The sequence below is a fragment of the Hylaeus volcanicus genome, chromosome 5 (genome assembly GCF_026283585.1).
Source record: "Hylaeus volcanicus isolate JK05 chromosome 5, UHH_iyHylVolc1.0_haploid, whole genome shotgun sequence".
Lineage (NCBI taxonomy): Eukaryota > Metazoa > Arthropoda > Insecta > Hymenoptera > Colletidae > Hylaeus > Hylaeus volcanicus.
Genome location: NC_071980.1, coordinates 28,314,957 through 28,325,797, shown reverse-complemented (window position 1 = coordinate 28,325,797; position 10,841 = coordinate 28,314,957). Strand labels below are relative to the sequence as shown.

The following is a 10,841-nucleotide window of genomic DNA, read 5'->3' as shown; positions in this document are numbered from 1 at the left end:
TCTAAATACTTGAAACAATGAAAATTAAAATATAGGATAAATCAATATCCACTTCAAATACAAACATACAGACAGATAGCAGTGTACGAACGTATTATATAATTTTGACGAGGCATTCTCAATTTCTTGATAATACTTCGGTACTTATATGCTGATTATCGTACGCAGCGGTCATTATCGAATGGCTGTAGTAGGGTAACGATTAATAGAAAATGATGACTGAAAATAAATTGAAAAGAATCTTCCGGATAATCACATCGATGCTTTGGAAGATTCTGGAACGTAAAACGCGCGCATTGAGAACCGTCGCGTCGTTTACGTCACACGTGTCGCTCGCAGAGAAACTCACCTTCTCGCTTTGTCGCGTATAGTACGAACGAAAGCTCAATGGAAACGGTCCTAGTGGCGGCGCGCCGCTGGTTGTTACGCGGTTGTGGTACGTTTTGTCGTGCGGAAATGTGAGTTTCGCGTCGAGAACGAGAAAATCGACACTGACTAGCGTGCGTCGTTAGTCAAGGAGGAGGAAACCGTGCCGGTCGCTCGAATTCGCCGAAGGTTTCTGTCAAGATAAACACGAAATAGGATGACACTCGTGGTTTGAACGAACATCTCGATCTCGTGCGTGCAGCCTGCCAGTCGCGACATGGCGGGTTTTCGAGACGAGGATAAGGCTCTGTTTCCTATACAGAGCATCTCCTCCATCGTGCAGATCTTCCAGAACCAACTGGAAAACAGCTCGGAGCCGGATCTCGCTTTGCTTTCGATCCTCGTCGGCGCGGTCGAGAATTCCCTAACCTGCAACAGAACATTTGCGTCGCAGGAGACCACTGTTTACGACGAGCCGAAACTACCGGCGGTCGAGTTTCACATCGCTGAGGCGCTTTACACGAAGTTCCACGCTGTGATCAAGGGAGCGGTAGATCTCACGGTTTACGACACCAAATACGCGACCAGAGAACTCGTGAAAAAGGTCTCAGACGTGATATGGAATTCTCTCACTCGAAGCTACTATAAGGATCGTGCGCATTTGCAAAGCCTCTATAGCTACCTCACAGCGAATAAACTGGATTGTTTTGGGGTCGCCTTTGCCGTTGTCGCCGGTTGTCAGGTCTTGGGATTTAAAGATGTGCATCTGGCTATGTCGGAGGACCATGCCTGGGTGGTCTATGGAGAGGATGGTACAGAAACGGCGGAAGTCACATGGCACGGTACGTTATTATATTAAATTAATGAACCTATGGAACAAATAAATAAAATAAATGTTTTATTAGGAAAGGGAAACGAGGACAAGCGTGGCCAACCAGTTGAGCCAGGTGTGGCTTCACGGTCGTGGTTGTATGTGAATGGACAGGCCGTTGTATGTTCCAGGGCTATGGAAGTGGCTACCATAGTATCTGCTATAAATCCTAGTTTAAGTGCAACTGCTGATGCAGCTGAGGTGGCATTGCTCCAGCAGGAACTGTTGTGGTTGTTATATGATTTAGGTCATTTGGCCAAATATCCTATGGCTCTGGGTAATCTAGGAGATCTCGAGGAGGCTGCGCCTACTCCAGGTAGACCTCCAGCCATAGACCTATTTCAGGTAGGTTTAAACAAATATCATACAGTAGGTTTTGATGGTTGTGATGTATTTTGATCGTATTTTCTTATTTTTTCAGGAAGCCATACGAACGGCCAGGAAGTATTACGGGAATGCCCATGTATATCCTTATACTTACCAAGGTGGTTATTTGTACAGACACGGACTCCACGCTAATGCGTTGGCGTCGTGGGCAGACGCAGCGGATGTTTTAAGAAAGTGAGTATACCGAGTATAACGAGGAGCGATGTAGTCGTTGTCGTGGTTCTTCTATTCATGGATACTTTTCCTATATCAACAAACAATAGGTACGATTATTCGAGAGACGACGGAGAAATATATAAAGAGTTGCTCGAAATAGCCAACGAGCTAATACCTCATACGGTGCGAGCAGACGAACGTCTGTTACGACAACCCCGATGTTTCGCGTACCTTCTGAGGTTTTACGACGGCATCTGTCAATGGGAAGAGGGCGCGAATACACCGGTTCTGCACATAGGATGGGCTCGACCGTTAGTGAACACCATCTCGAAGTTCGACGCCGGTATTCGCGCCCAGGTTATCATAGAGTGTTATGATGTGGAGACCAAACAAGAGGAGGAGAGAGCGCAGAAGAGGGAGACCAGTCCGGAAGAAACGTTGAACAACAACAACAACAATTATTGTAAGACGAAGGAGAGGGGGAACGCGGCACGCGATTTGATCAAAAGCTTAGAGTCGAAAGTACCTTCTAATCCAGCGCCAATGCATCCTAGTATTCAAGCCTTGACCGCTGCGTGCAGCGAGAAAATACTTAACAGAGATTACCTCTTGCAAGGTGGTGGAGAACCGTTCGTCGCTCCGCCGGACGACGCTCTGCCGCCTGCACCTTCCACTTCTCAGGAGAACCTCGATCCCGAGGTAGAGACTGATTCCGAGAACGAGAGGCCAAGGATAACGTTGTACAGTCAGAAGATGAAGGGTCTGAAAGACCTGCTGCTGGCCGAAAAGCTGAACACGCACGCGATTTCGTTGCAGCTAACCGCACAGAGTCAGGTACAAATCGGTAAGAAGTCGCGCGGCACCGACGACGTTGGAGTCAGTCAACGTCCTAAGAGGACACGTCGGGAATAGTATAAGACCATCGATCGCCGTTTCGGTATCGTGAAGTATTGAAACAGTGCCACTAGATTTATTTCTATCGGTGGGAAAGATCGGTGGCGCAAACGTACGGAATGGTTTCCGTACGTCGTTAGAATAGTGGTTCTTAACCGACGTGCCGCGAATGTTTGGCAATTGATTAGAAGAAGCATGATTTAGAAGACTATTCTCGATCCATCACGGCTCGTGGCCCGTTGAAAACCTGACACAAGTACTAACTATGGATAATTACCGTGAGTATTTTAAAAATTGTTGGAAGTGAAGCTTCGATTAATTTACCTCGTTTATTAGCTAATTGTGTAAATATGTAACTGGTTGCCGCTGACGTAATTTTACGTCATTTTATAGTTATGGAGGGTGCGATAACCAGTTATGGACTTTTACAATGAATTTTCTTGCCGTAAATTGAATTTTCATTTTTCATCATTTTTACGGTTGTTATTGTAATCCACCCTTGATTTAGACCAGTGCTAGGATTTAGTTTTCACTAAACTCTGCCACGGGCCTGGAAAGATTAAAAATCTTCTAAGCTGTGCCATGAGCTTAAAAGGTTAAGAACCATTGCGTTAGAATCTCAGTCTTCGCTCACGGTTTCTTTCTGTTCGAGTGAATTTCCCGATCCAAGCTTCTTGCGGTACGATCGCAGGAAGATGGACGATGGTGATGAATTTTGTGCCGTTTCGTTTTCAACCCCGTTTGTCGTACACGTCTATCGTGTTTCACGACGATTCGATCGCTCGAATCGTTAACGCGAATCGTCGCGAAACATGTTCGCGTGAACACACGGGACGCGTTGTCGTTTAGGTACAGGGATGGGCAAAATGTATTTCAAAAAGTATTCGAATGACGAACACCTTCATTTGTATTCCGTTCGTAATCATAACTTTTAACGGAACGGTTGCATGAGAATTTTGTATAAAGTTACAAATTTAATTATTTATTTATTTATTTATTCGGACAAAATTAATAGATTTATAAGTCCTGTATCAATGTTGTATATATATACATATATATATATATATATACATTTATACATTTATGGTTTCGAATATTTATTAAAATTTAAAGAGTTTCCATCTATTCTCGAAAACAGAAATTTAACGAAACTCTATACATATAAATTCGTAAATTTATTTTTTTTTATTTATAAGTATTCGTAATTATTTATAAAATCGGTGAGTCTATCCAGATCGTGAGAAAGATTCACGGAAAAATTCGTACGTTTATAAAGTGTTTATTTATTTATACAAATAAGTAATTAAATTTGTGAATTTCTAAAAATAGAATTTCGAAATGTGTATATATTCGTGAATTTACGAACTGTTTGTAAATAGTTCAATTTGTAAATTTCTTAAAAAGATTTTAAACAATTTATATTATTTAAAATGGAATTATTTATTTGTGAAAATATTCGATATTAAGCAACAAAAATGAGTGAAAAATCACACGAACGAACGTCAACGTTTGATCACCACAGAATACACAATATTTCAGGATGTTCGTCAGGGTTGTTCTAAGCGCTGAATAGATGGATTCAGTATTTTAGATTGTATTTCAATTACAAAATCGTTGAAATATGCTCGTCCCTGTTTAGATATAGGTAAAATATATACGAACAAGTTTGTAGAAGAGTACAAAAAAGTTTTCTCGGTTTTAAGTTTAAACGTCGAAATCGTGAGTGCTTGCGTTTTGGTATTTTCAAACGATGAAAATACATTTGCGTGTAAACGTCTTCTTTCTTCCACAGTGTGTAGAGAGCTGTGCGAATTATTGGGGTGGGTTTTGGGAGGCGGGGGTGGGGATTAGTGAAAGAAGAGACGACGATATGAATCGAACAATGTACCTAATCTATAATCTTCGTGGGAGAGAGAGAGAGAGAGAGAGAGCAGGTTTTTTCAGCACAGTTATTTATTCTGCGAGTAACGATTATCGACGTAATCGATCAAATATCGATTCGCGCGTCCTTTATCCTATTTCTAATCTCTTGTTGCACTCTTATTTATTGACCCACGTGTTTTTTATTGAGCTGTCGCACTACAAATAATTACGATTGACAATTGTTGTCGTTAATGTTTTTTACACGGTAGTTAAACCTTTTTGTTAGTAATTTACGCTTTTTACGAATCTAGTAAAAAATGGGGAGACCACACATTCCACTCCGTATGTGGTGCAAAGTAATTAAGTTTTTTACCTAAGGTATTTTAAGCATAAAAATGCTCGCTTATTTTTATAACTATTTATTTTCAGAGTAATTATAAGTATAATCTATTTCTAGGACTCATTCTTTCGCTACTTTATATAGATAGATATCAGAATGAACGTAGGACAGTCCACCAAAATGGTAGCGAATCACCGCAGTCTTTGACAAAACTTTTTCGTCTATCGTGTCACAGTATGAAACGAGATCGCATTAGGAAGCTGGCTAAAATTCATTCGCGAAATGGATCGATTTGAAGTTGTACCGCTTATGTATCCAATGTTCCTCGGTGTTTTGCGCGGGCGTCGGTGTAACGAATGCGTGCAGTATGAAAATAGTTTCTTCCTTCCGTGTTAAGTACGCGTTGCGTTAATCGAGGCCTGTTTAATTCAGAGAATTTCTCTATAAACAAGAACAGAGCTAATTGAAAGGCCACTAAGTCACGCCTCCGAGGCCAACAAAGGCTCACGAGTGGCTCAAGGGCGCCTCAGTCCCGCCTTCCTTGACCACGCCCACGTTAGTGACCACAGGGTGGGGGTAATGTCCTCTGCCTTCACTTCGCTCTGTCCTCGGACTATAGAAAGCCCTCGAACAGGCCTTACCCGATTCGAATCCAAGCCAGAGGACTGTCGCTGATCCTTTTCATTTCCGTTCGCAAGCTTTTCTCTACGCGTTCGTTTTTTTTTTCGGGTTGTCTATTTAGTTCTTTCACCCGGTGACAGTATTTCACGAAATTGTCGATACGACTGGAGTTTTATCGTTGGGTAGAAAACGATTTTTCTATCGGGCAGCTGTAACCATCTCCGTACGGACAGACGTCGGCAAAATTTTACTTCGAAGAAACAACCTTTTTTCCACTCGTTATGTCGACGAGCTTTTTTTTTCGAATAAGAATTTTGCCCACGTCTCTGCGTATAAATTCGTTCGATCGAAGAGGTGTCTGCCCGATTCCTTGGTCTTGCGTACTTTTTTGCGAAACAAGATACCAATCATGTACGTAAATAAAAACGGCATCCACGCGTGTGCGATGCCGAAGAGAAATTATTCGACGATGTTTAGACGGGTTGTTGTAGAGTATGTTGTTGACAGGAATGAATATTAAAAAAGAAAAAAAATAATAATAATGGTCCGAGCTGATCGACGATCACTTGATAATGAAGGGCGCTATCTTACTGTGATGCTGAATATATACTATATATATATATATAAATATATATATATAAAATTATATATATATATATATAATTATACAATTAATAATCGTAGCGAATAAACGACGCGGCTCGGCGTCGATCGGGGAACTCCCATTTCCGTCGCGACGCGGGATCCCGTGCGTCGCCGATGTCCGATTATTATAATTAATTAAACGACTATAGAAATAAACAAAAAAAAAAAAATACGGAGATATAACGGGAGAGAACAATGGAATACGGAAAATCGGAGGAAAATGAAAATTAAGTGGAAAAAAATTATCCGTCAGTTCGTGGTCGTTCGCATATCATGACTGGTATTCTATTTGAGGTTTTTCCACGAAAATACCCGACGACCAATCGAGTTCGATTGCCCTTCGTCGTGGTTTTTTCGACTGTTGGGATATGTGGCACGTTACGGAATCCGCGGTCAATTCGTTTCGCAGAAATTGTCACGTCGCGTTTCCCCCTTCCCCCACTTCGCGTTTAATCGAATGTTAACGGCGGGACGGAATCGCAAAAGAAAATGAAAAAAAAAAACGAAAAAAAGAAAAAAAGAGGAGGGTGACGCGCACGCGCGTTACGAGTATACGTAGTCCTCGCTCGTACAGGTACGAGGAAGCTGACCTTTAACCGCAAACGGAAAATATATTTTCCAAACAGGAACGCAATTTCGTAACTTCTTTGTCGTTTTTCCAACGATCCTTTGATTTAACGAGGAACGGGACTAAAAGTGAAGAAAAAAAGACACAAGGGAGACACTGGGGGGATGAAAGTAACAAAATTTAGTTCTTAGTATTTATTTCGTTTCTATCTAGGTCGATTTTCAAATTAATATATAAAAGAATAGATAAATATATTTGCATGTAATATATCGCACTAATCATTATTCTGTCGAATGTCAAGGATAAATTATGTTATAGAGGCCACTCTACCTCTGTTACTTTCAGCCCCGGTCTCCCTTATTTCTGTCCATAATTTCTTTTCTTTTCTTTTCTTTTCTTCTTTTTTTTTAACACGCCGTATTCAGTATTTTCTTTCCTTAACAGCTGAAGATAAAGGAGCGTTTTAAAGACTACAGGGATTATTATGCATAATAATAGGAATAGTAGGAAAAGATATGGTGCAACAGAACAGTATTTTTGTATTAGCTATGGGGCGCAGAGGTGTACTCTCCGATATTAATTATTATTCGTAATGTTCGAGCGTTTAGGGATCAAAGAATTTGCAATATCCGTTTCGGTGTCACGACGGCGATCAATCGCGTGCTCGAAGACAAAGGAACACGAGATGGAAACGTGGAAACGTCCACGGAACGCGAGCTTCGAGGACTTTCGTTGTTCAGCCGTGACCCAACGCGATGAGGAGAGAGAATTCGGGAAAGCTGCGCAGAAACGCAGGAAAGAATTGATATTAATTGAGGGAGAAACAATCGACCAGATTCGAAGCAGGATTTAGGCAAAATTGTATTCCGAGAAGTATCGGAACGTTTCCATCTATCGTCTTATCGTCTTCGTTCGACTTAGTTTCCGGTAACGTCACTCAGTTTCGATTCCCGTTTGGAAGAAAGTAAATATGGAACGAAATACTTGTACACATGCTGCATTAAAACGTTCGAGATCGTTAACTCGAGCTGAGAGTCTCACGGAGAAGAATTTGAACTAATTATCGATTACTCGAACAATGCCAAACTTTGCAATTGGAGATAGTCTAGAAATGGGTCTCGAACGTGTTAACCTCCGTCTCTGTTCGGTTTTTCACGCGCCTCCCCAAGGAACGAAACCGAACGTCAACGTTCTTCTTCTTGGTAGCGGTTCGATGAACTTCTTCCCTGTCTTTCGCTCCACGGACCTCGACACCCTCACGAAGTCATAGGTTTTCAGCGGCTCGTCAAAGGCGCGCGCTTGATTCGATAATAGCCCTGGAGTAGGGCTGGGATTGCGAATTTCGACGAATCATTACCGTCAATTCAGTCATGATCAGAAGTAAAAAGGAGAGCACGAGAAATACGATACGACTCGAATACTTATCCGAATGGTCCCAGCCGTACTCCGTAGGTTATTCGAGTGCAGCTTTTCCGCAAAAATTGCTCCTTGACGCGAAGTAACTTCATTCACCTCCGTAAAGCGACGCGACTCGCTTTCCGTGCCATATAACGAGGTCGCCCCGCGACTCTGTATTTCCTTTGCATTCAGCTGTTCAGCTGAAAAATACGCGTTTCGTATTTCTCTTGTACTCTTAGCGTACGAAAGAATGTTTAGTCGCGTGCAAAACACGTCAAGCTTGTCGGCATTAGACGCAGGACAGTAGAGGCGATAAGGGAAAAAGTCGTTCGACTCTTTGCAACTTCTAACGCAGTTAATTACTTTCGGTGACACCTTACGAATTTTTTTGGGGGGAAGGGAAAAATTACTATAGAGCAGTGTTTCTCAAACTAGGTCGGTGATCACGCTGATAGTATTCCCAATTATCGAAACATTTTTTGACAATCGTCCCTTCGTATTGAAACGATAAAAAGAATCTTGATTTGCCCTCGGTAGATGTTAAGAAAAATGAAATCGTATGAATATTTATAAAATTCTATAGGGTCCTCTCGTTCCTTATTAAAATTTAAGCATTTCTACTCAAATTTAAAATTGAATTTATATGATAGAGTCTGTTTATATAGAAATTAATATGAAAATAAATTAAAATGAATAAAAAATGAATCCATTTTTGAAAATAATTAATAGTTCATTGATTGAATTGTCACATGGCTTTATATGTATATTGATTCATGTTTCATGCCATTATAAATTATTATACATTAGAGGATATAGCTTGTCGAAACTATAATTATGTAACGTAATATGAAACCATTTAAAATTAAGATAATGATTGGCATGATAGTTCGTTTGTAAAAAAAATATATATATATATGTGTGTGTATTCAACATAATTGTAATCTTGGCAAGCTATATTATAGTACATTAATATAAATAATATATTATAGTATATTTTTATAAGCAAGCTATCATTCCAACTATTATTTCAATTTAAATGGTTTTATATTTTTACGTTATATAATTATAGTCGTGACAAACGATACCACAACTGTAGTACATTATTATAAATTATAATATAGCTTGTCAGGGCTATAATTATGTCAGATACCATTGAAATTAAATTGAAACTTGTTTAGACAGTAGTTTTTTGAAATATATTGAAATAATAATTTAATCATTCAACAATTGCTTGTTATTTCGTCCTTTGCTCTATGACGATGTAGATTGAAAATTCAACAGAAAAATATTAATTGGTTTTATTCTCCTAAGGAGTAACGAATATCGAATTTTCAATCTACGTCATGCGAAATAATAACATAATCTACTCTGGAGGATTCGAAATAAATTTTCAATTATCGAGGGTGTCCAGGCAGGTGAGTTTGAGAAACGCTGCCTTAGAGAACGGGAGAACCGTTAAGGGTTCGATAATTTTACTGGTACACGTGTTATGAATCTCTACGAGTGTCATCTTCACGTGTTCATTATCTACATCGTATTCTTTCTCGATAAATAGACTGCGGATTTTATGCATTCACGATGTATGTTAATATGGAAAAGAAAATTAACCGTACACCCTAAACGCATGATATTCGCAGTTAATCGATAACAGATGGTAGCTGTCGATCCATGTATAGAATTCTATTTCCTCGAGCTAATCGCTCGTCGCTGAATCTCTTTGATCGAGGTCTATCTTCCACAGGGCATATATATAAATATATTTCATTCAAACGCGTAACGAATGTTACGTTGCTGAATTAAACTTAAGTCGAAAACATACGAACACGTTAAACGCTAACCACATTCGGTATTGCATACCTTCTCATGTACTTAAGGAGCGAACGAACTGATGAATGTCAGAGATGGGCAAACTTTCATTCCGAATAATCCACAACGAATAAAACCAACAACGTCCAGCCATTTCGTTCGCGACGTTTTATTCAATTAAATGGGTAATTAATGCAGTGTAAAATATTTCATTCGAAATTGTTTATCGAGAAAACTTTGCCCATTTCTGGATGGAAGAAATGATTCGCGGCTCTGTTTACTGGCCACGGAACACCGAAGAAGCGAAAATAGTCGCTTCGGAAGTGAGACTATCGTTGCATACATTCGTGGTGTTAGTATTGTGTGAGAGCAGTCCCAGATTTTTTTCGTTATAATGGGTATTCCGATATATATATATATAGATATATATAGATATACAAATACAGAATCTGTTACGCGCTATTGACAAAAAATGAATGGATAAAACGGCGGATTAACGTAAAAGAATTTGTCTGTAAAATAACGTGGTCGAATACTCTTGTATTGCTCACCTCGACGTTCTGACATGATACACGAATGCGCGTTTCCGTTGGTCTCGAACAGGAAAGGGTGTAATCACAGCTATTGTTAAACCAGACACACAGAACAGTGAGTCTTCAGGCGTCATGGAAATGTCTTGTTTTTTTTCTGTGGATTACAATAAACTATTTTATTCTAACCGTGGCGTATCATCATTTAAACACCTACCTTTTTCATCCCGATTCCACCATACAAGGATCCTTATTTTCGTCGACGATAAAAATTAACATTCCATGCGCGGTGACGTCACTAGGACGTTGAAATAATTGTCTGTAAATATTGCTAGTCAAGTTGACATTTAAGAGTGAACAGAAAAAGAAATTGTTTCTTCACCGATGATACATGAC

At 39.9% G+C, this 10,841-nt stretch overlaps 1 protein-coding gene across 2 annotated transcripts; it reads left to right on the top strand.

Annotated features, from left to right (window-relative positions):
- Positions 1-409: 409 nt before the first annotated feature.
- LOC128876080 (menin) lies at positions 410-10,634 on the top strand. 2 transcript variants are annotated; one of them, XM_054122157.1, is made up of 5 exons: positions 410-1,208; positions 1,272-1,582; positions 1,659-1,798; positions 1,888-2,243; positions 2,397-10,634. In XM_054122157.1, the coding sequence occupies exons 1-5, from the start codon at positions 644-646 to the stop codon at positions 2,690-2,692; spliced, it is 1,668 nt and encodes a 555-aa protein (XP_053978132.1). In that variant the 5' UTR covers positions 410-643; the 3' UTR covers positions 2,693-10,634. The 2 variants fall into 2 exon arrangements, with proteins under 2 accessions (XP_053978132.1, XP_053978131.1); XM_054122156.1 differs by having other exon boundaries at positions 1,888-10,634.
- The last annotated feature ends 207 nt before the right edge of the window (positions 10,635-10,841 follow it).

Excerpts from the sequence above, each read along its gene's own strand:
- LOC128876080 (XM_054122156.1), top strand. The coding sequence starts at position 644 with ATGGCGGGTTTTCGAGACGAGGATAAGGCTCTGTTTCCTATACAGAGC. Across the intron at positions 1,583-1,658 it reads CAGCCATAGACCTATTTCAG|GAAGCCATACGAACGGCCAG; the intron begins GTAGGTTTAAAC and ends TTATTTTTTCAG. Across the intron at positions 1,799-1,887 it reads GCAGCGGATGTTTTAAGAAA|GTACGATTATTCGAGAGACG; the intron begins GTGAGTATACCG and ends AACAAACAATAG.